This window comes from Euwallacea fornicatus, chromosome 28 (genome assembly GCF_040115645.1).
Source record: "Euwallacea fornicatus isolate EFF26 chromosome 28, ASM4011564v1, whole genome shotgun sequence".
NCBI lineage: Eukaryota > Metazoa > Arthropoda > Insecta > Coleoptera > Curculionidae > Euwallacea > Euwallacea fornicatus.
The window spans coordinates 231,885-257,275 of record NC_089568.1 but is presented as its reverse complement, the minus strand read 5'-3'; the positions used below and the strand labels follow the sequence as shown (position 1 = coordinate 257,275).

The following is a 25,391-nucleotide window of genomic DNA, read 5'->3' as shown; positions in this document are numbered from 1 at the left end:
CGTCGTTCGTCTCGGGACGAAGCGCCAACTCAGTTTCGAAGGCTTCGATGAATTTCCCCTTGTCGAGCTTGATGCTCCCCTGAAGGTCGGTTTTCCGCACCGGTATGTTGCTGCCCATTTTAAACATTATATGTTTATGCGGTGAACACGGTTCGTTATCTAGTACCTGCCATTCCTTGACGTGAATGGCTAGGTCAGTGCTAGCAAACGTGACGTCAATGCACGTTTGCTGCTCTCTTGTCACAAATGTGGGCTCCTCCATGTTCATTGGCACTAGGTCGAAGCCGAGGCACATTCGTGAGAGACCCGCACGCCTTATGTCTTCCGCAAGGGCCCCCCAGTCAGGGATTTCGCATTGAAATCCTCCAGCAAAATGAATTCACCGTGTCGGTCGGCAGCCGCCTGTTGCAAATCGAAAAGATAATGTTCGAACTGCTCTCTCGTGCAGTTTGACGAAACGTAACCGGCCATGATTGTATATTCGTCTCAAGATACAGCAATCATCTCTTCTCCGCGTACCACTTTTAACAATCGGACCTCCCTCGTACGTGCGAAAATAGCAACGTCCGAACGGTGGTCCGTTATCCATTTTGGATTATTGGCCGTTAATTTTTTATTTGGCTCACTGGCCACAATCAAATCGACATTTCGCTTCGCTGCTTCGAGGAATGCCATGTCGTGTGCTTTTTCCGAACGATCGGCATTCACTTGCAAGACTGTTATCTGAGTTTTTATTAACATAAACAAGTCGATAACTGACACCCGCTAATTGCTCAGCTCAAGATTTATTGCCGCTTGGCGGCTTTGTCGGCTGCTTTTGCCGCCGCTAAATTTGGGACAAGTGCCGCTGCCGGTGCTATGGCCATTTTCATTACAGAGGACGCAAAAACAATCCTCTGGTTTTTTTGTGCAATTCTTGCCCCGATGATCTGATTTGACGCACCGGAAACAGCACTTTCTACGATCCGTGCCCTTGCAATGCGCAGTCACGTGATCGTAGGCCCAGCATTTCGTGCACCTACTAATCCTAAGGTGCTTCTCTACCTTGCACCTGACCAGCCCCACCCGAAGGGGGCCCTCGAGAACCTTAGCCGCGGCCTCCTCGTCCAAGCGAACAGACACCGCCTGGGCACTTCTCTCGTAGGGGCGCAATTCCCCAACCGTGACGTCCGACTCCTTAAGGGAGGGCACTTTGATCTTGAGTGCTTCAAGGACGTCTTGTTTTGCTGCTGCAGAGTCCAACCCCCTGATGTACAGGGTTGCTTTCTGCTGCTTTTCTTTAAGCAGCCGCACATTGTCTTTTACGAGGAAGTTTTCTACCTCCCTCCCGACGGCCTGAAGGGCTTCCTCGTTCTTTTCCAGGGTAATGATGACATTACCCTTCTTGTTACTTTTAATGGACTTAATCTTGTCCTTACTTTCGTTTGTGCCCAGGGTGGTGCTGAGCTTTTTGATAGTGTCCGGCACTCTATCGTTTTGCCTGTTTACGACAATCGCGTATGTCGTAAACCCTTTCTTTTTTTGAGGGGGGAGAACGGGAGCTTGTTTCCCTTCCGCTTTTTTGGCTAGGGTCGCAAAAATTCGAACCCCTTTGCCGTCCCGGAAAATGAATTAGACCATTTTCTGGAATTTGACCAGGGTCAGGTGGTCCTTCACGTGATGAAGCGCCAATTTTTCTTGGCCATATTCGGCCTTTAAAACTACAAGTTTGTCAAAAATCTCCCTTTCCCCACGGGGCAGGGAGACCTTGACCACCTTGTAACCCACGGATTCCTTTCCGGTCATTTTCCGGGAGCTAATCTTGACGACCTGTTCCAGGGCATCTAAATCCTCCATTTGCGTCAGTTCCGGGTGACGCTTTCTAAACTGAGATTGGATGCTAGCACCCATTTCCTTGTCGTCGTCCTCCACCAGGACAACCTTCGTTTCCCCCCTGAGAGTGTCCTCCAAGGGATGACCGACAATCGTCCTGGTGTTTGTGAATAGGCCAGGGGCCCAGGCCCTGTTGGCCGCCGTTTTCCACGCCTGGAACGTGGTGTCTTTGGGCAGGGAAGCAAGATCATTTTCCATCCCCGTTTGCGTAGAAACGCTTTCTGAGACGACCTTTGAAGCGGCCGCTCGGGCGAGGATTTTTTTATTTTGATAAAGCTTGTCGGCACAAGCTTTCATGGCTTTAGCGGATTCCTTAATTTCCCGCTTCGTATTGTTATTTGCCCTAATTAGGGCCATTAATTTCCTGGCCTCCAGGAAATTTCTCTCAATGAGGAGCTTAAGCTCCTCGATCGGGTCCTTCTCAGAGGCCTTCGGGGGGGTAAACCCGGAAATCCTACTAAGAGGCAGCTCGTCCTCTGAGCTCTGGCTCTCGGCCGAGCTGCAACATTTGGACGACCTCCTCTTGGGGTGCCTCACTGGCCTACGGGAGCTCCTGCTCACCGTGCTTTCAGGGGATGATAAATCCTCCACAATGGGATCCATTGTGGAGGATGCAAATTTTAGTTTGCCCCCAAGAGGAAGTTCTTTTTGCCGTTCAACTCAAAACGAATGAAAATCAAAAAACGTCCCAAGAAGGACCGGTACTCCCCTGGTGTTTTTTGGGGAAAAAACCGGGCAAGATTGGCCCAAAACCCGGAGGAAACCCCCGAAGGTAATGGTCAAGTCACCCAGGAACCTATAAACGGGACTGAACCCTTTTGAAATTCAAAATCCGGTCGTTCTTGGTACCCTCTGAAGTGAAAAAATGAAATGTAACTACGCACTTACCCGGACTAAAATGGCACAAATTAATCCAGGAGATATGCACAGTCCACTCACAATCACTAGAAAAACACTGGCCGCACTAAGTTCTTGCCCTAGGCAGCTTCAGCATCCGCAAATGCCCCCAAAAAGGGTCCGCAAAGCCCCCTATAAAAGGAAGAAAAAGAGGCAGTTAAGTTCAGATACGCCCGGTAATATAACGGCGACGATACTGGTGGAATTTAGATGGTGACAGTGCAGTCTTGCACTCTTACACCTTTATGTTCTTTTTTTTTTTTAGCATATGCACAAACGAGGACATCACATATTTCTATGTATGTTCAGCGCGTGTACATAGGCTTTGCGTGTGTGTGTGTGCGGTTGCGGCGCGCGCTCTATTGTTCCCTGCTCGGAGTATCACAAGCATTCTTTACACTAACAGCTGTAGGCAAGGTACGGTGGGTTTTTATTGTTTTATTGTTTTATTGTTTTATTGTTGTGTGGAGTTAATTTTAGGCTTCTATGGGTGTTTTAAGGTTCTTATGTCTGATTGATTTTCGATTTGGCTCGGGTGAGAATGTTTCATGAATTAATGTGTTTTGATGTTCGTTTATGCTTTCAAAGAATTTTAATTGTCTTATTTGTATGTATTAGGGGTACAAATAAGTTTCCGCCGTTTTCTATAAAAAAATTGGAATTAATTGTGAAAGAACGGGATATTACGTTTTATTCAAAGTATTGCCCATCAACGGCCACTACTTTTTCCCATCTTTCAGGCAGCATTCGGATACCACGGCGAAAAAACTCTTCATCTTTTGAAGCTATCCATGAATCGACCCAATTTTTGGTATCTTCATATGATGTAAAGCGCTGCTCAGACAGACCGTGTGCCATTGATCGAAACAAGTGGTAGTCGGATGGGGCAAGGTCTGGTGAATATGGCGGGTGGGGTAGGACTTCCCAATTAAGTGTTTCCAAATAGGTTTTAACCGGTGCCGCAACATGCGGACGAGCATTATCATGTAGGAGAATAATCTTGTCATGTCTAGAGTAGTAATGAGCGCGTTTTTCCTTGAGTGCTCGGCTCAATCTCATTAATTGTGTTCGGTAGAGAGTTCCAGTAATAGTTTCGTTCGATTTGAGCAACTCATAATATACAACACCAAGTTGATCCCACCAAATACACAACATGAGTTTTTTTCCATGAATATTTGATTTGGCTACTGATGTTGAAACATGGCCAGGTGGACCCCATGATTTCTTCTTCTTTGGGTTATCATAATGGATACATTTTTCATCCCCAGTGATTACACGATGCAAAAAACCCTTTGTTTTATGCCTGGCAAGCAGCATTTCACTCATGCAAAATCGGCGTTCGACGTCTCTGGGTTTCAGTTCATAAGGAACCCAATTCCCTTGTTTTTGAATCATTCCCAACATTTTTAAACGATGTGAAATTGCTTGTTGCGTCACTTCTAATGTAAGTGCAAGTTCTTTTTGTGTTTGAGACGAATCTTCCTCCAATAACACTTCCAATTCCGTATCTTCGTACGTTTTCGGCCTTCCGCTGCGTCCTTTGTCTTCCACGTTAAACTCACCGTTTTTAAACTTGTGAAACCACTCACGACAACTTCTCTCACTCAAAGCAGCCTCACCATATGCTTCTACAAGCAATCGATGCGCCTCAGCTGCAGATTTCTTCAAATTAAAGAAGTAAATCAAAAGTTCCCGCAAATGACGCTTATTCGGCACAAAACTTGACATTTTTGCAAGAAAAAAAAATGTGATGCTGATACGAATACTTCTAGGTTATGTTGTTACTAGTTGATCAAACTTGCGATAGTAAGATTTACATCTAGCAATTTCAGCATAACCTTCTGGTGGGACCATGCTTTGTTAAACGGCGGAAACTTATTTGTACCCCTAATATTTTTTAATCGTCTCGGTGTTGGTGTCTCTTCTGATATCGGTGTTGCGTATGTACCATGGAGCATTTGTGATTTGTCTTAGTATTTTGTTTTGTAGTGTTTGTATTTTGCGTATGTTTGTGTTACTAGCCTGGCACCAAGCAACACAGGCATACGTGAGTGTAGGTCTAATGAATTGTTTGTATAACAGTAGTTTATTACTTAGGGTCAATCTGGACTTTTTATTTAGGATTGGGTACATTATGGCCCTTTTACAGTTAGCTTTTTGAATTTGATTTTTAATGTGCTGTTTCCAGTTTAATCTCTTGTCGAGAGTAACTCCTAAGTAATTCACTGTGTCTTTCCAGTCTATTGTTTGGTTATTGATTTTCAGTTTATTTTTAGGTCTGTGTCTTTTGCGTGTAATTAACCCTAGAATACGGGACTATTTACCCTGAACGTAAACACGGGATTATCGTAAATTTTACGACGCCATGAATATTTATATTTAATTCTATTTCTCAAGTTATTAAGAAACGGCAAATATAACGAATATATTATTTGTAATTCAAACAAACTTGTAACATTACAAAATGAATATTATTTTTTAACTTTCAGTGCATTTTTTACAAATATTTCCGCGGTGTTCCCCACATATTGGCTGTTTGCAGTCTTTGCAAAAATTAGTGGTCATTCGTCTTTTTTGGCTAGGACAATAGAAACATGTTTTTCTTTTTTTTTCTTGAGGGTTGTTGGCGTCTTCTTCTGGCCCTAAATCAAGAATTGATGCTATATCTTGGCGAAGATTTCGACGTAAAGTCGAGCTATTATATCGTTGTAGCATCCACGACTTAGCCAGACACTGGCTTAAATTGATCATATACTGGTATCTGGACAGAGGTTTTTTACCAGTTTTTAATATATTGAATGTGTAAATGACATAAGAGTTTATGCTACTCATATTTATCATGCCATAAAATACACATAAAGGCCATCTCCGTGTTTTTCTACTTGAATTCATATTGGAACACATTTGATCAAATGTGTCCACACTTCCCTTTGTTTGGTTATAATTATGAATAATTGCTGGTCTACCAGTTGGTTCCATGACTTCTGCTCCCTCATGCATTGTTGAGAGTAACAGAACTATTTTGTTTTTTCGTGGCATATAAGATAGTAGTGTCTTTTTCTTGTCGAAGCAAAACATTGACGTATTTGGGATTCGACTTTTTACATTCAATAACTCATTTGGAATTTCCCTTTTATTTTTGCGTATAGTTCCTATCATTATTAATTTGTAGGGATCTTGTAGTAGCTGGTCAGCGAGCGAAACTGATGTGAACCAATTGTCCATGGTAATATTGCGATTTGTACCGTGAACCGACTTCGTTAATTCTTTTATATAAAACTCGGATAGTGGTAAACCATTTGTCGGTGTTTTTTTTCCCAAATAAGGGCTTGCATCTAACATGTATTTGGTTGAAGAATCGCACACCATTACAATTTTCACTCCATACTTCGCTGGTTTATTAGGAATGTACATCCTAAATGGACAACGTCCCCGAAAAGCTAGGAGTTGTTCGTCAATGGTGAGGTATGAAGACGGAGTATATGACGTTTTACATGTTTCAATCAAAATGTCCCAAATCTCTCGGATATGTGCAAATGGATCATTTAGTTTTCTCTCTTGTCTAGTTTCTTTAGCATCGAACCTTAGGCAATTTAGCAGGAAATAAAATCGGTCATAACTCATGCATGCTCTATAAAAAGTACCCGAAATAGTGATATCAAACATATGCTTTACTGATAAATGATTATCTTTCTTTGCAGCAGACAGTACTAAAATACCGAACATAGCTTTTAGTTCATCTTTTGTCGTTTGGGAGACATTCTGGTGGCCGCTGAACTTTTCCGATTGTATGGCGATTTATGCATTTGTATGTTCCAAAATAATATTTAAAATTTTGTCCGAAAAGAAATGAAGAAAGTATTCGTCCAAAGTAGAACAGTCCCTTGCTGCGCCTTTAGGACCGGATATAAAATGTACAATATTTCTCGCAGCTGTTCTTTTGGACTTTTTGGGTATTTGTGTGGACCACTTATGGCCATTCTTCCCTTTTAGATTCATATTTTCGAAACTGGCAATATGTTTTGAACGGGTACGCAATTGTGATAAGGGAATATCATCCTCATCTAATTCGTCCATTATTTCTCCAGTTTGATCGGGAATATTATCTTGTTGATTGGTATAAGAAGCCAAATTTTCATCATATTCATTATCGGTATCGGAACCAATTAACGCAGCTTCCAAAATGTCCTCTTCCCACTCACTTCCCCTGTCCTCATAGGACTCTGGATCACTTTCATTTCCAGTCAATATACGTGCCGCTTCATCCTCTAATTCCTTTTGCTTCAAAAATTTTAAATTGGACATGATACTACAAAAATATTTGCAATCGTACATGTAGGCAGAAAAACCAAGCAATGTTACCTATATTACATATGTATGTATATTTTATAACAAAAAATAGGAAAAATAACAAAACTTAAAAAACCGTACTTATTAAAAAAAACTAATGTGATCACGGGACTGTCGTAAAAATTACGACTCAATTTGAAAAAAATCGATTTAGGGAGATAATTTAAAGCAGGTGCATATTACACTGTATTGCACAATGCTACGTTTGAAGGTACTCAGATAGCCAGTCTCATAAGTTAACCGAAAGTAGGTGAAAATTGACGAAATCGGGCGAGCTTCGTAAAATTTACGATAGTCCCGTATTCTAGAGTTAAGATTGCTTCAGTCTTTGTGGAGTTTATTTTTATTCTCCATTTGTCGGTCCAGTCTTCAAGTTTTTGTAATTGTCTCTGCAATCTTAATTTGATCCACGCTTTGTTTTTATGTGTGGAATAGCAGCTGGTATCATCGGCATATATTGAGAGGTTGACATGAGGTGTTTTAGGTATATCTGCAGTGTACAAGTTGTACAGGTGGGGCCCCAGGACTGACCCTTGCGGGACCCCTGCTGTTATTGGTTTTATTTTGGATTTGTAGTTTCCATAAGTAACATAGAATTTTCTATTGTTTAAGTATGTCTGAAGAAATTGGATGTAATTGTGCTGTAAGTGATATTTTTTGTGTAATTTGTATAATAACCCCTCATGCCAAACTTTATCGAAAGCTTTTTCGATGTCCAGCATGACTAGTCCTGTAGTTTTGTTTTTTTGAAGTCCGTTTGTTATGTCTTCAGTAATGCGGGCTATTTGGAGTTCTGTACTGTGTTGTTTTACGAATCCGAACTGCTCTTTAGGGATTAGGTTTTCAGTGATGGGAAGTAATCTTTCTAGGAAAATTCTTTCTAAGATCTTGGATGCGGAGGTAATCAAACTGATAGGTCTCCAGTTTTGGGGGAACAGCTGATCCTTATTGGGTTTGGGGATTAGGATGACATTGGCTGTTTTCCAGGACTCTGGGAAATGATTTAGGTCAAGGGATTTGTTTATTAAGTATGTGAGTTGTTCTATGTAATTGTCTGGTAGGTTTTTAGTGCTCTATTATTTATTAGGTCCGGTCCTGGGGCTTTTTTATTTTTCAGAGTTTTAACTATAGCTTTGACCTCGTCCGAGTTTGTATTTGGGATGGGAATTGGAACATGATTTATTGATAGGTTTGTAACGTATCTCTCGACCGACTCTTCAAATTCCTTGGAATATCTTGGGTTTTTATTAGGGGTGAATTGATCTTCAAGGGTAACGGCGAAGGTTTCGGCTTTGTCGTCGTCGCCGAAAACTAGACCGTTGGGCCCATGAATAGGTTTATGGTGAATAGTAGGTTGTGAGTTACGATTTAGGGATCTTTTCATGTCCCATAGGGAATTGTCTTCAGTATTTAGTTGCAACAGTAAATTCTCCCATTTTTCATTTTTATGTCTTATTATGTTGAGTTTAATTTGGTTCGTTATTTTATTTGCTTCAATTTTAATATTTGGATCAAGGGTTCTTTTCGCTAATTTTTTTAATTTGTTTCTTTCTTTAATCATATTCCTTATTTCGCTAGGAAGGGAGTATAAATTGTGGGGGAGGGGGGGGGGGGGAATTCCTTGGTGGTTTGAGTTATGGTTTTTTGTATATTTTCTGTAAAAAGGGTTACTGCTTTGTCTAATTGGGTAGTATTGAGGATAGTTGGAAGTTGAAGGGGATTGTTTTCCAATATGTTCCTGTAGTCATCCCAATTTACCACTTTTTGGAATTGGGGGAAGTCAGTTGGGTTAGTTCCAATAGTGATGAGGATTGGGGAGTGATCAGAGCTTAGTTCATCAACGTTTTGAACACTTATGTCAGTGTGAATGTTCCTATGTAGAGCAATGTCTAAAATGTCTGCGGTTTCATTATGGTAATGGGTTGGCTCCAGTGGCGCAAGTACGCAAATATTGTTATCTGTTGCGTATTTGTATAGTTTAATTCCAGCCGAATTACTGGTCCTACAGCCCCACACTCTGTTTTTGGAATTTAAATCCCCTGCGACTATTGTTGGGTTGTTATTTTGAAATATTTTATCTAAATCGTCTGTGTTTATTTTATTTCTGGGGGGTTTGTAAACCGAGTGTACGTCTATGGGGCCAGTAGTTAAGTGAATTTTAACTGTGGTTAATTCTATTGTGTTGTTTAGCGGTGGTGGTACTAGAGTGTGCTTGATTCTATTTTTGATTAGGATTGCGGTGCCTCCGCCTCTGCCTGTAGTTCTGTCGTTCCTGTACGTTGTGTAGTTTTTTATGTTGAAGTTAGTGGCCGGTCTTAAAAAAGTTTCCTGTATGAGTATTACGTCGTATTTTTCATCTGTTATTAAGTTAGCCAATTCATGTCTTTTGGGATAGACTGAATTGGCGTTCCAGCTCAATATGGTGATGGCTTTTGGGGTTACCATGTTAGCCATTACTATATTCCTAGACAACAAGACTTTGGGTTTTTTTTTTTTTTTTTTTTTTTTTTTAATTGTTTAGGATGTTTAGTATGGGATTTTCCCTTATAAGCTTCGCGAGTAATTCTACTCGCGCTTTCATCTCTTCAGGTGAGAGCGTGAGTAGTGTTATTAAGTTACTATTAGGTGTGTTGCTGTCTGGCTTGTTAATTACTGGTGAGTTTTGGGGGGGAATCGGTGGGTTTGCAGGGGGGGGATTAGTATGTGATGTTTGTTGTTGTTAGGTTGACTGTTTTCGTTTACTCCAGTCGTATAATTTAGTCTTGTGAGGATCTAAATATTTAACTTTTGGGGGTTCCGATTCGCTATGGGAGGGGTTTGGTCGGTTCCTGGGGTTTTTGGGACATTTGGTATTGTGAGCTGCGTGAGGACCGTTGCAGTTCACGCATTTTAGTATGTTGTCGTTTTTATTTGGGCAGTTTAGGTGGTAATGATTGCCAGCACATTTATGGCATCGTGGCGAGGCACTGCAATTAATCATCGCGTGACCAAATTTCTGGCAGTTTTTGCATTGTGGAGGAATATTACTATGACGCTGGGCCTCTATGATGACAGGCATGTAGCAAATATATTTCTCATTATATATTGCGTCTTGGGATTTAGGTAGCAGAATTTTGATGTGGGGTGTGTTTTGGTTACGGGAGTTTTTAAGGCGGTAGCACTCTAGTACATCATAACCTTTGTCAACTATGTCCTCTTTGATATCGTTTATGTCAATTTTTGAGTCTAAACCTTTGATTATTACATTTAATTTCCTGTCCTCTGGAAGGAAATATGTATGATATTCTACTTTGAGATCTTTTAGAATTTTTGTTGTTCTTCTATGATCTTCAGATGTTTCTGGGAAGACTTGTATTCCCAGGCTAGATTTTTTTGTTTCTAAAATTTTAATGTTATTTTGTTTTAATGTTTTTATTATGTGAAGATACTTATTTCCTTCTCTGATTACTATGGGGACAGTTTTTTTGGGTTTTTTGGGTGTAGGGTTTTCTTGTGTTGTGTTGTGTTGTGTGTTGTTATTTTGTGTGTTTGACGTGTTTTGTTTGTCTTGCCTTTTCTTAAGTTCAGTGTTTGTTGTTATAGGGTGGTTTGGGTTGGGTTTACTTGGTAACGGTGGAAAGTCTTCATTTGTTTCCATTGTTTCTACTTGTGAGATTTGTGTAGGTGAGATTTGTGTGAGTGTGTTTGTGTTGTGTTTTAGTGTTGCTACGCTGTTAGTGTTTTTTTTATCTTGGACTATGGTTTTGAACTGATTGAGAAGCTCCTCGTTTTGCCGAGTGAGCGTTAGAATGTTTGCGTTTAAGATTGAGAGTTGTTCTTTGAGGACTTTGTTCTCGTGTTCGAGTGTATTTATTTTTTCGGCCGATTACGATAGTTTTGCCAAGTATTGTTCGACATTTTGGGAGTGATTTTTATTTTTAAATTTAACTTCGGGTTGTTCTGGCTTACCCATGATTTTTTTTTTGTGTTGTAGCGCTCAAAGCTTTTTCTCCAGCGGAGTATCTGGTTCTTGGTTGGGGTGAGCTTGATAACGTGTTTGTGCACTTTTGAGGTTTTTCACAAGCACTTGAGTTAATGGTTTTTTATTTTGGAGCACAATCGCGCGGAGCACGACGCGCCGGGTTTCGCGCGAGCTTAATTAGGTGGCGGCCTAATTTGCTAGTCGCGTTGTCGCGGGTTTTTTTTTTTTTTTTTTTTTTTTAAATTTATTTTTGGGATTTTTGCTGTAAGTTATCGAAGGTACGAGTTTTAGGGAAGCTGAAGAATGAATGAAAGGTAATATAACGGAGGAAACCCAAGCACGTCTTATACCGTCAGTGGTTCGCACCGAACTGTGAAGCTTGTTTAAAGGTACAATTAGATATGTGTGAATTCCTTCGAAAAGAGATTGAGTTTTTGGGACACGTTATAACCCCCTCAGATGTGAAACCTAAACCAAGGAAAATTGCAGTGCTTCAGAATTTTCCTTTGCCAAAAACACCAAGAGAAATAAAGTCGTTCTTGGAATAGGTGGGCTACTATCGAAAATTTATAAGAGACTTTGCCAAAATCACTAAACCCATGACACGATGTTTGAAAAAGAACGAAAGGGTTGTTGATACTAAAGAATTTTTGGATTGTTTTCAAACTTGTAAAAATATTTTAACTTCAGAACCGATATTAGCGTATCCAGATTTTTCAAAGCCCTTCGAGTTAAACACTGATGCATCCAATTTTGCTGTCGGGGCTATTTTGTCTCAAGATAGACATCCTCTTGCGTATGCTTCCAGGACTTTAAATCAAGCTAAAATTAATTATTCCACAATAGAAAAATAACTACTTGCCGTGGTCTGGGGATATAAATATTTCCGCTCGTACCTTTCCGGACGAAAATTTATTATTTTAACGGATCACAAACCGCTTGAATGGGTTTATGCACTTAAGGAACCAAATAGCCGTCTAGTAAGATGGAGACTTAAGCTCGAAGAGTTCGAATATGATGTGAGATATAAAAAAGCCAAATCGTACAATGCCGCAGACGCTCTCTCTCGTAACCCAGTTTGTTGGGTATATGGGTTGTAGAAAAGAAAAGTTTTATATTTTATTATTATATTCGTATATTATATCTTAAGACCACTCGGAAAGCAAGCCTAGGCAAGACTGAAAAACATAATATCGTGTTTCTTGTTCCTGAAAGTAACCCTTATCACCTAATAGATATATATAACAAAAGGCACCCTAAAGCCATCAATACCATACTTAAGTTTCACACATGGTATGTGTTATTCTCCAGAAATGTATATGCAATAATGAAAGAAGAAACAACGATGTGCCATTAATAGTTTAGGGTCGACACTTAGGGTTTGGGTGTCCATAATTCAACACAGTTAATGACTTAAACGCTCTGGAAACCCTTTCGATCGTAAATAATCCTGGGGATTCAGATGATACAATTTGGGAATTTTGCAAAAATATACAAAGTTATCCGGAGTTGGATAAACAAACTGTCGATCAGGTTTTAGGACAAATGGAATCGGAATAAATAAATATTTTATCCGACATACAGATCCGACCACCTAATAACAAAATCAATGCTAAGGAAATACCTTCTGCAAGTTATATTACAACTATTTGTTTAATTATGAAGTAATAAGAAACTGCGTAGTGTTTACTACCATCTAGAACTTGTGATTAGAAAACGTATTATCCTCAATTGCGACTTAATATTAAGTTCATAATGTTTTGGACGCCTTATGCATGGTAAGCATATGCTTTAATTTAAATAGGTAAAAACGTAGATTTAGGAATCATTATTGTAATTGTTATTGTTAATTACATTTGTGTTGTTTCCTGTAAAATTAAAAATAATTAAAAAAAAATAGTTTGCCTGAACCTCAAACTTAACTCGCACAAATATTACATCCCACGAATACACAAAAACAAAATATTGATTTAGATGATGATTTAGAGACCGTTCATAGCGCACTAGAAAATTCTATTTTCAATCTACCCATTACGGAACGAGCCCTTAATGCATATAAAAATCAAGTCATAATCATGATAGGTGAGAGCTCAGAAATAAAATGCCGGAAGGAGAATAACACTCGCTTCTATGTTTTGCTTCCAAAAAATAACCTAATTAATGGAATCATTCAATGTGTTAAAGAATATATTAATCCTAGATGCCGTTTATGCCTTATTATTTAGAGACCCTCAACTAGGAGAAATTTTCACTCTAGCCATGCAGAATACCTTCTTGAATTCTTCCTTTAAGCTTGTACAATGTGTAAAAATGCGAGAAGACATATTACAGCGTGAAGATCAAATAAAAAAACTCGATTTACATCATAATACTAAAACGTGCCATAGAGGTATTACCGAAATGAAACTCGCCCTAGCAAGGAAATTCTACTGGCCAAAGATGGATGAAGATATTGAGAATTTTGTCAATAATCGTGAGATTTGGGAAAAGAATAAATATGATAGAGACCCACCAATCATATAATACAATCTAACGCCCATGACCTCTAAACCTTTTGAACGTATCCATATAGATATTTTCAAAATTGAAAACAAAGCATTTTTAACAATAATAGATGCCTTTTCTAGATATGGGCAACCATATGTGTTGGATAGTTTAACAGGCATCTCGGTTGTTGAAGGATTATTAAATTTTCTCACACATCATGGATTACCTCTAAAAATCACATGTGACAGGGGATCCGAATTTAAAAATTTTGATATAGAAGACTTTTGTAAACTTTACAAAATAGAGTTACATTATACCACTTCGAAGAATAGTAATTCAAATTCACCAGTAGAAAGATTTTATTCGACCATAATTGACCATTATCGATGCCTTAAAGTAACAAATAAAGCGCTTAAACCGGAACAAATTATGAAACGAGCAATATTGGGATATAATAATTCAATTCTCAGCGTTACTAAATTTAGCCCATTTGAGATAGTTAAAGGACGACTGAATAGTGTAGATCTATTTGATGTAGATGATCACGCAATTATTTCAAACTATGTTCAAAATCATAGGGATAAGTTAATAGGTCTTTTCTGGCAAGACTTCAACTGGTTTCTGATCGGAATGGAGGATAGTTTGAGAATTTATTGTAGATACAAATAATATTGTGAAAATAAATAATAATAATTTGTTATAAATAATATAAAAATAATAATACAGTCATCGAAACTCACTTTTCAAATACAAATTTAGATGTAAAAAAGGGGCAATTTTCAGCAGCTCAGAAACAGTTGGGTTTAGGCATAGGGTAATGTTAACAAAAGTTGTAGGTTTTTCGATTCTGGACACGATGCCGTCGAGAAAAGTAGGGCATTCTATTTGAAATAAGCAAGTTATTGAGGATTGAAGTCATACAACTTCGGAGGCCTATTTCGAGGGTTATGGAAAACATGTCAAAACGTAGCTTGTTATGTCGCCTTGGAGCCTCATAAGATCGATTCCAAAATTCGCAACGGTTAGGAAACAGCATCGATTTCCGTGAGACCTTGCAGCTATCAAAATTTTCGAATTTTCACAAATAACTCGAAAATGGTAAATTTTTTATATAAGACCTATTTCATAAACTAACCTTAAAATTTGACGATAAATCCGAAAATGGCAAAAAAATTGGGGGGTTCCATTTAAAAAAACATAATTTGGTACTTCCACACTTTTATGACAGACCCTGTACATTTGAAAATAATTTAAAAATACGTGCCTTTTATTCCCCAAAAACTTTACTAAGACAAATTTCCTTCCAAAACTTATATTTACTGAGATATCGCACTTTGGAGCACTTTGACGCAACCCTGTATATACACTTGCGGCCAAAAGTATGGAAATATTTTAGAATTATCAGTATTTCTTGTTTTAATAGATTTAAGAAAGAAGCTCCATAAAAGATTCAACACTTGTTTGAAGTAAATGTACAGTAGTGGTCAAAAATAGATAAACACGTATTATTCACTGCATTTTTAATAATTCATACCACAAGTCTCTATAAATTTTAATATAATTTTTCCGCCAAATAACTAATAGAGTGCTTTTTCTAAAGAAATAAATAAATGATGGATTTTTTATCATATATTGTTAATATACATAGAAATGCAAAAATAGCTCTGGCCAAAAGTAGATGTTATTTTAAAAAATATAACAATATTCAGAAAAAAGTAAGTTTAAAAGTTAGAAGAAGAAAATTAGTTCTAAAGTTAAAAGCTATAAATGTTCGAAATGTTTTCCGTCACGTTCAATACATCGTCGAATTCTTGGCAAAGTCGAATTTACACATCTCTCAATTTCATGTTTACTTAAACTTAGGATGGCGTTTTTTATTCGAACCTTCATATTGTTCTTGGTGGTAGGACTCTCCTTATATACAAGATCTTTTATACGTCCCCAAAAATAGAAATCTAAACACGTGAGATCAGGAGACCGTGGTGGCCATGGAAAAATACTTCCTCTCCCAATCCACCGAAAGGGAAATTTCTCATCCAAGAAACGACGTACATGTCTATGGTAATGAACCGGGCAACCATCGTGTTGCAACCACATGGTTTGCCTCGTTCTCAAAGTAACATTGTCTAAAAGAGTGGGTAAAAAATCGCTCAAAAATTCCATATATCTTTCCCCGTTTAGAGGTTGTTCAAAAAAATATGGCCCAATAATTTTTCCTTCAACTATTCCACACCATACGTTTAGAGTCCAGCGATATTGATGGTCAACTTCACGCATCCAACGAGGATTTTTTTCCGACCAATAATGGCTATTATGGAGATTTAATTGTCCATTACTTTTAAATGTTGCTTCGTCGGACCAAAGTACTCTTGATAGGAAGTCAGTTTCATCACATATCATATTCTCTAACCAATGGCAAAAGTTTAGCCGATCGTCAAAATCCTTGTCATTCAAGAGTTGATGCAAAACAATGTGATACGGATGCAATTTATGCTCTTTTAGCACTTCATGGATTATTGTTTTTGGAACACTTAACTCTCGTGCTACCCCTCTGGTACTCCGTTTAGGATCATAATTAATATAGGATAAAATATTAACGATATTCTGCTGATTTCGGGTTCTGCGTTTTTGCGTAATAGGTCGAGTAGGATGAACATTTCCAGTGAATTTAAGACGGTTAGCCAATCGTTTAAAAACTTTTCTCGAATGATGTTTTCTCAGTGGATACTTAACACTGTATTCTCTTGCTGCAATTGCCACATTTTCGTAACACTGAAAATACACAGCCAGCATATCGTAGGCTTCTTCATTCGAAAACGCCATTACAAAATACTTAGAAATATTACGAATATTATCAGTAATCAATAACTCAACAATAATATTAACTATAGTAAAGTAATTAATATGACATTTATTTGTCAAAATAACAAAAACATTTGGTTTCACTCCAAAGCCTACTTACCGTTTATTGGAAAACTCTTTCTAAGGTAAAATTTTCAGTTATTTATCAATAAGTCAAAAACGAAAAAGAATATTGAAATGCGCCTTTCGGGAAAAATGTAGGTTTTTTAAAGCTTTACAAGATGGACTTATGAAAATGGTATAGTTCCATTTGATTTATTAAAGAAAAATGAAGAAAACCGCTATTACCTGAAAGAATGCCCTCTAGCGATTTTGTTCTGGACTATGGATTTTTGGTCAATGTGGATATTAAATCGGCTTATCACTCCCTCACAATGAAGTACAGAATCACTGAAATCGGATAATTAGAAACAGAGATATGATAGTTTGAACTTAAAATGATTCATCGGCTTCCCCCACTTTTATTATGTGAGTTATGAAATTATGTGTCGAATAAAAAAGTTTCAGAATGATGTAATCTTATTGATAGTAAATTAAACTGTGCTACTTAACTAGTGACTTAGTACAGATTTGTCGATTTTAAGGAACTACCGTCCCTACTACGCCCCCTTACGGCGATTTCACGAAGCTGAAAATATTTTCCAGAGATTTCTCATAGTCACATTAGTAATAAAATTTTTTGTCCGAAGTTGCTACTTGCTTTACTTACCGAGATACAGCCGCTGTCCAACGAAAACCGGACACCCTGTATATATCAATGCTTTTCAGAAAGTCAATGACATTTCTTTGGTTTTCTAACGTGCTGAGATTCTCCCGTAGATCCGGTTTTATTCTATGTAGGACCATTGCAAATTTACTAATATTAATTTCTAAGTAATCGATTTTTTGTAAAGCAAAGCCCGAATCACGTTATTGAAATTCTGGTAGTTGGTTTAATACCTGATCTTGAATATTTTCGCGAAACCAGCTACGTCAATTCGTTCCCACATCAACGATTGCGTACTTTGTGTCAAAATATAAAATGTCAGCAACCAACTAAATAATTGCATAACTCACAACACCATACCTACCACGTGGAAAAATGGAATAATAATTCCCATTGCAAAAAACGGACTAGACAACTCACAAACTAAAAACTATCGACCAATCACATTACTGCCGGTGTTGTGTAAATTATTCGAACACATAATTAAGAGCAGACTTGAAAAACTTATTGGGAACAACATACCTAACTACCAGTTTGGCTTTAAATCCAAACATTCGACCATTCACCCACTTTTTGTCCTGACAAACAATATACAAACAACACACCTAAACGGCAGGAAAACCGCAAGTCTGTTTATGGACATCAACAAGGCTTTCGACAGTGTCTGGCACAACGGGCTTCTTTACTAACTGTGCAGACTTCACACACCAAAATACCTACTAAACATTCTTAGAAACCTACTGGAGAACAGACGATTGGAAGTACGGATCGACAACACCCTTTCTTTTTCCTTCTCCCCGGAGCAAGGACTTCCCCAGGGTTCGCCACTTTCCCCTTTTCTATACAATGTGTACTGCCATGACATATACAACCACAACTTGCAAGACAAACACGCAATTAACGAAACAGCTTACATATTACAATATGCCGACGACACGGCACTCATTGCACATGACAAAACAACAAAAAAAGCCGTGGAGAGACTACAGATTCTAATGGACAACACAATGACATGGTTCTACAAATGGAAACTGACACCTAACGCTGCGAAGAACCAACTGCTACTCTCTAACCATAAAATTAAACTCAACTCCCCAACATTACAGGCAGATAGACACACAGTAGAACCAACTGACGAAATTAAATACTTAGGGGTTACAATAGACAAAAAACTGAAATTCACCAAACACCTACAAAACATGAAGACAGAAATCACTCGACGAACAAAACATTTTCGAACACTGACATACAAAGACAGAGCCATAAGTACCAAAACGGCAACAAAAATATACAAAGCGATATGCAGACCTCTATTAGACTACGGCCACGTACTGATGGCGAATGCAACAGACAAAACAAAAAAATACATAAAAACAACTGAACAAATCGCCTTAAGACTGATCACAAAAATGAGACATCCCGACAACCCCTTACATAACCCATCCACCCAAATGATATAAAAACGCACAAATATGACGAAAATAACGGAAAGACTACTGCAACTTCGGAAAAAATGGAAGGACAGACCTCATAACTGGACAATACTCAACCCCCTCTGCTTGACACGGCAAAGACATTCCCGATTCCTTTATCCCTCCGAAACCCTCCTCGAACACTACCAACAACCATGAACGGACCGCGGACGGACGACAATAGCGAACAGTCACTCCTCTCTCATCCTCATCACACTTATGGTTGCCTCGTGGTTTTTTTTTTTCTCGTTTTGTAGATTGTACATGTCAATTGGGCAGAAAGGCCAAGGGGCCGATAGCCCATTCACCGGGTGAATAAAGATGGTTATTATTATTATTATAAAATATCAATTATTTCTTTATCCTTAGATTTTTCTATAAATTCCCCACTAAATGTGGAACCTACCTTAACAACTGGATTTTGCTTTAATATCAGTTTCGTCTTCTTTTCAAATAAAAGAAAAGAATAATTTAAGAATTGATTTATATCCTTATGCGTCAAATTAATAGTAACACCCGTTGTTACATTTTAATTGAAACATGAACCCACCTTTTGCCACGAAATTCTACTTTCGACATTATTTGTTTCTTGATTTAGCAGCCCATTGCTTCCTATATTTTTTAGTTTTAGTTGAAGTAATTTTTTAATTAATATTAATTGTTGTACATTTGTCTGCAATTTGCGGTTCATACGAGATAGTAAATCACATTTACCGATTAAATTACTACAAAGGATGATCAATTTTTGCACTCGGTTCAACCAAACAGTAAGGTCTTTCCTACAAAAATGATCAATGACATGTTGTTTAATTTTTTTAAAACATGCGATAACATCTAAGGATTTTATCAATAAGTTACGCGTGATCCAAGGTATACTAACTCGCAGCTGTTGATGATGATGATCCTTCAAACCAAACAGATTTCGAATAAAATCAGCGGATGCGATTTTCGTACGTCTTTTTTTCCCCTAAAGACCAAGTTATATGACCATTTACACGTGAAGATAATAACACATGTCCCGGTGACAATAAACAATAATAATAACACGCGCCCAAATCTGCATCTTCAGCTACTTTTTATTATAAAAAGCCATACGATTACCATAGCGGGGGTCATTCTGGTACCTTCTTCTGATAAGTGTAATTAAAGTGAATATCCTTGTGTAACAAATAAAGTTTGAATATTTTAACTCTTTTGTATTTGTTTTTAAAAATCTAAGTCTTAAGGGACTTAACTTAAAACTACCAGAGCGTTTTTGCCTTCAACAAAGTGATTCAACTGTGATTCAAACGTCTCGGTCACTCTTCGGGGCAGGAATAAGAGTTTGGTTTCCAAATGTAAAAAAATGCTTCTACCGTATTTAGTATTTGAAAGTGTAGCTTTGTAGATAGAATGTTTTTCATTAATAGTTAAATCTAGCAGTTTAACAAGTTGTTTGGTATTCTCCACAAGACATACTTCGTTTAGTTGTTCCAAATCCATATCTGCTAAAAGTCCCTAAAGTTTAAAACAAGACTTTAGCCATAGATATACGATAAAATTAAAACAAAAAATTCCACTTACTATATTTATGTTAAATACATTTGTACAAGAGATCATGAAAATCCTTGGACATTGGTGCTAGTGAGTGGGTCCTGCTTCCGCGGCTGGTTCTGGGGTATTATTATTATTCCGAAAGACCACTCTCGGTTTTTGTCAGGCCGAGAGAAAACTGAAAATTTAAATAATGAATATTTATTTTCGACTGTGTTCTTAATTTAACTAATCCTTGTAATCAACGTTAGTACGATCACAGGGTTAAGGGTGCCTCACTTCTGGGGGTTGCAACACCAAGTTTCTTTTAACCTTTTCTTTTTTCACAATTGCGGTCACCTGCTGTTTATGAAAATCGTTCATCGTCTCTGGTTGCTCTCTTTCTTTTTCTCTCGAGGAACCTTGCTCCCTCTTTTCTCCCTTCAACCTGTTTTTCCCCGCTCCACCCTTAGTCCGGGTGTAACACAAAAATAAATTAAGATTTATTGCGGCATGGATTCTGGTGTTTTTTGTTTCACTTGGTTGCAACCACCAGATGTTGGCCATCACCTATCGCCCGTAGGAGTGGAGTATTTTAGAGAATTCTTTGATTGTGGACAATAAATCAAACAGTGCGAGTACTTGAGTCACGTTGAGCGCTTTACCCGAATTTATGATATGTCTTTCTGTACCCTTTGTTATAGAAATTATGAATTTTCCCAAACGTCTGAATTGAATTCAGACAACATTAAAGGGCACTAAGTTTGAAGACACACACACACACACACACACACAGTATGAACCTCTAAGTTGTACTGTCTGCAACAATCTCTTTAAATAAATTGGAAATGAGAGTATTTATACCTATTTGCGACTACTCGCCTGAAATGGAATATTTTCTTTTCATTCAATATATACAGGGTGTCCCACAAGTGTTTCATTATATTTCAGTGGGTAATAGTACATTGAAAAATAATATGACTCCCTGTATAAACCATATTCCAATAATGCTTCATTAAGAAGATACAGGGTGTTAAACTTTACTTAAAAAATCTAACTTTTATTGATATATTCAAAACCGTTTGAGATATGTAAGTGAAATTTGGCATGTTTTGAGAGTTAATGTAGACGCATTTATTTATGCAAAAAGGCTATTATTCGTTTCACCAGTGACGTGCGTACGGACACCTCTCAGCACATTTTTAAAGAAAAACATGGTGCGCCACTGCTTTTTATCAAAATAAAAATTATTTTTAGAAGTTTAATTTCATTTAGAAGAAAAATGCTCACTTGACTCTTTTTCGTCCGACGTATCGTTTGCCAGTAAAAAATTGAATACCGTCTATATGCACGATATTCTCTAAATGGTTTTAATAATATTAAGTTTGTTTTAAATATTATTTATTTGCTATAACATTATAGAAATTGTTCAAATTGGTGGCCATTTTGTTCAATACATAATTGAACTCGCCTGTTCATTGATACTCTGATACGTTGAAATATTCCAGGTGTGTTTTAAGTTTAACACCCTGTATCTTCTTAATGAAGCATTATTGGAATATGGTTTATATAGGGAGTCATATTATTTTTCAATGTACTATTACCCACTGAAATATAGTGAAACACTTGTGGGACACCCTGTATATATGTAAGAAAAATGTTTCCTTCTTAGAAAAAAAATAAAAAAACACAAATTTACGCAAGACTTCTTCATTCGACAAAAATTGGGAATAGAATCCCCCCCTCCCCCTATACAAGATGTCGAAGTCATCCCCTTGTATCTGTTTTTCTTTAAAAAAAAAACGCTAAATCGTAGTTATATTACAACTATTTGCTTAACTATGAAATACAATAAGGAAGTAAGAAACTACGTAGTGTTTACTACCATCTAGAACTTGCGATTAGAAAACGTATTACCCCTAATTGCGACTTAATATTAAATTCATAATGTTCTGGAAGTCCTATGCATAGTAAGCATATATTTTAATATAAATAGGTAAAAACGTAGATTTAGAGGATCATTATTATTATTTTTATTGTTAATTACATTTGTGTTGCTTCTTATAAAATATAAATTAAAAAAAAAATAAGTTTGCCTGAACCTCAAACTTAACTGGCGCAGTCGGTACTCAATTTTTGTACAAAGTGTTAAAAAATCGAATTGCACGATTAAGAAGACACTACCAAAAGTTCACTATAACCAACAGAGGAAGCAGCGAAACGTACCCGTAACGAGAATCTGAAAAAGGAAATCGAGCTTGAAACCAATGACTATCCTCTGCTAAGAATGAGACGTGGGTAAGTGCCAAAAATTTTCATTTTGTCCATTCAACCCCCTCTGTATAAGGATTTGATAGGGATAATTAAGTATTGCAAACGTGTATATGTCAGACAGCGAAACTGATAAATCAATTGATGAATTATCATCTCAATTAAATAATGTTTCAATAAAAGGTAATATACGTACAAGAGAAAATTAAAAAATGGCTTCTAGTGACGGTTCTTCTAGTATAGTACAAAAAAGAATAAATTGGGATTTGTTCCAATCGAGTTTAAATTCACTTAAACCTTATGATGGTGATAGAAATACATTAAATAGATTTATTGACAGATGTGAGAGTATAATTTCCAGTTACCATACATTTAAGGATGACGAATTAAATACACACTTATTCGAATCAATCCAGGATAAGTTAGTAAGGAAAACTGAAAGGCTAGTAGGAGATCGCACAGATATAAAGGATTGGATAATATTGAAGAATTGCTTAATTCGGTGTTTTTCTGACAGAAGACCCCTAGACAATTTAGTGCAAGAATTAACTAAGACTAGGCCTGAAAAAGGTGAACATCTTTTAAATTTTGGAAATAGAGTGCAACTAATTTTAAGCAACGTTATCCAACGTATCGGGAACGATAATACCATTAGCGTAACACAAAAACAGTAGGATATCAGATATCACGAAAAAACAGCATTGGGTACTTTTATTGCCGGATGTACAGGAATTTTGAAAAACAATATGCATCTAAAAAAGTGTGATAGTTTAGAGGATGCAATGGTTTATGTCAAGGAATTCAATAATTTCCGGTCATTATACGGTCGTTTAGAAGATAGACCGGCGAGATAAAATTTTTATCAAGAAACGACTATTCGAAATTTTAATTCACAACGATCAAATCCATTTTTTCAAAATCAAAATCAAAGCAATTCGTTTCCCCGTCCAAGAACAGATTTACCACCGAGACGATACCCCACGAATAGACAAGTTTTTGGAAATCAAAATCTTTAAACGTATTTAGACCTGGTCAGATAAGGCCAGACCAGTTGCCAAAACCAACCCCAATGTCAATTACATCAAAAAACCCTACGATTCGAACTAATTATTCAAATTTTAGGAATAATTCAGGAAATTTTGGAAATCCTAATTATTTTCAAAGAAATAACGTTAATAATATAATCAGTGAAGAATTATTTGCTCAGAACTATTTAGACCCAAGGAACCAGCTAGATAGTTATAATCAAGAAACTAATTACAGCCCTGAAATCGGGGTAAACCACAAAATACTGTACTAGAAACTGATAATGTAGAGGAAAAAATGAAAGCAAATTTTCAAAATGTTTTCAAACAGCAAATGCACCGATGACAAAAGTTAATATTTCACTGAAAGGTGCCTTACCTTATATAGAAATTAAGTCGTTTAAAATAAAACTTTTAATAAATACGGGTAGTAGTCGTTCGGTAATTAAACCAACATTTGGAAATCGAAAAATATTGATAAAACGGCTTTGGGTAGTCAGAATACAAAATATTGCGCAAATATTCCAGTTCTAAAGGGCTTCAATATTAATGATGGTATCGAATTTATACTATTTGATTTTCACAATTATTTTGACGGAATCTTGGCATTGACAGATTTACTGAATCTAAATTTGAATATAGATTTAGTGAATAAAATTTTAGTAAATACTAAAGTTAAAATTTCTTTCAAAATTAGGCATCAATTAGATGAAATCTATTATTTTTCTTTAAAACCACGTGAAAAGACTGTCAAAAGAATTCCGGTAACGATATTTAAGAGCGATATCTTAATAGACCCCGTTGACCTGGACGGAATGATGATTTCACAAGGTGTAAGATCCAAAAATGGATACGACCTCGTGGAAATTCAGAACTATTCGGAGGAAACCATTGACGTTACAATGGAAGAACGCTTTCCAGTTAGACCGTTTGAAGAAGGAACTTACAACATATATGACTTGGGAAAATTGGAGAGTAATGTGTTATTTTTGAACAATATTAATTGTGAAGATATAAATGATATACAAGAATTAATCAGAACAGACCACATGAATAAGGAGGAAAGAAATGAAATTGTAAAATAATGTAAACAGTATTCTGATATATTTCTCAAACCCGGTGATAAACTAACATTTACGTAAAAAACTAAACATGAGATTAAAACGGTAGATGAAATTCCCGTACACACTAAGTCATATAGATACCCATTTATTCATAAGCAGAAGGTTCAACGTCAAATTAAAGAAATGCTGGAAAATGAAATCATTCGACCATCCTCAAGTCCTTGGAGTTCACCAATATGGATTGTGCCAAAGAAGCTAGATGCAACAAAGAAACAAAAGTGGCGAATCGTAGTAGATTATAGAAAAATCAATGAGAAAACTATAGATTCGCGATGGCCCATTCCAAATATTAGTGGTATATTAGATAAGCTAGGACGTGCACAATATTTTTCGACTCTGGATCTTGCTAGTGGGTTTCATCAGATAGAAATGGCCCAAAATTCAATTGAAAAAACAGCCTTTACAGTAGAAAATGGTCATTATGAGTATCTAAGAATGCCTTTCGGATTAAAAAACGCCCCTAGCATTTTTCAAAGAGTTATGGATGAAGTTCTAAAAGATGTACAAAATAAAATATGTATGGTTTACATGGACGATATTATTATATTTAGCACTGGCCTTCAGGAACATATTCAAAATTTAAAACTGGTATTTTCCAAATTACGTCAAGCAGGCTTTAAGGTACAATTAGATAAAAGTGAATTTCTTCGTAAAGAAGTAGAATTTCCGGGACACGTGGTAACACCATCGGGAATAAAACCAAACCCGAAGAAAATTGAAGCAGTTCAAAATTTTCCTTTGCCAACAACCGTTAAAGAAATAAAATCTTTTCTAGGATTAGTTAGTTATTATCGTAAATTTATTAAGGATTTAGCTAAAATAACGAAACCAATGACAAAGTGTTTAAAGAAA

At 36.9% G+C, this 25,391-nt stretch overlaps 2 protein-coding genes across 2 annotated transcripts in view; one reads left to right on the top strand and one right to left on the bottom strand.

The window, feature by feature from the left end:
* LOC136347328 (uncharacterized) overlaps positions 1 to 25,391 on the top strand; it is a 194,006-nt gene that overhangs the window by 92,449 nt on the left and 76,166 nt on the right. The window lies entirely within an intron of this gene.
* On the bottom strand, positions 15,295 to 16,390 carry LOC136347289 (uncharacterized). The gene has a single exon (XM_066297171.1). The coding sequence runs from the start codon at positions 16,388 to 16,390 to the stop codon at positions 15,329 to 15,331; it is 1,062 nt and encodes a 353-aa protein (XP_066153268.1). The 3' UTR covers positions 15,295 to 15,328.

Bases quoted from the DNA above. Each gene is read 5' to 3' on its own strand.
- LOC136347289 (XM_066297171.1), bottom strand. From the start codon at position 16,390: ATGGCGTTTTCGAATGAAGAAGCCTACGATATGCTGGCTGTGTATTTT.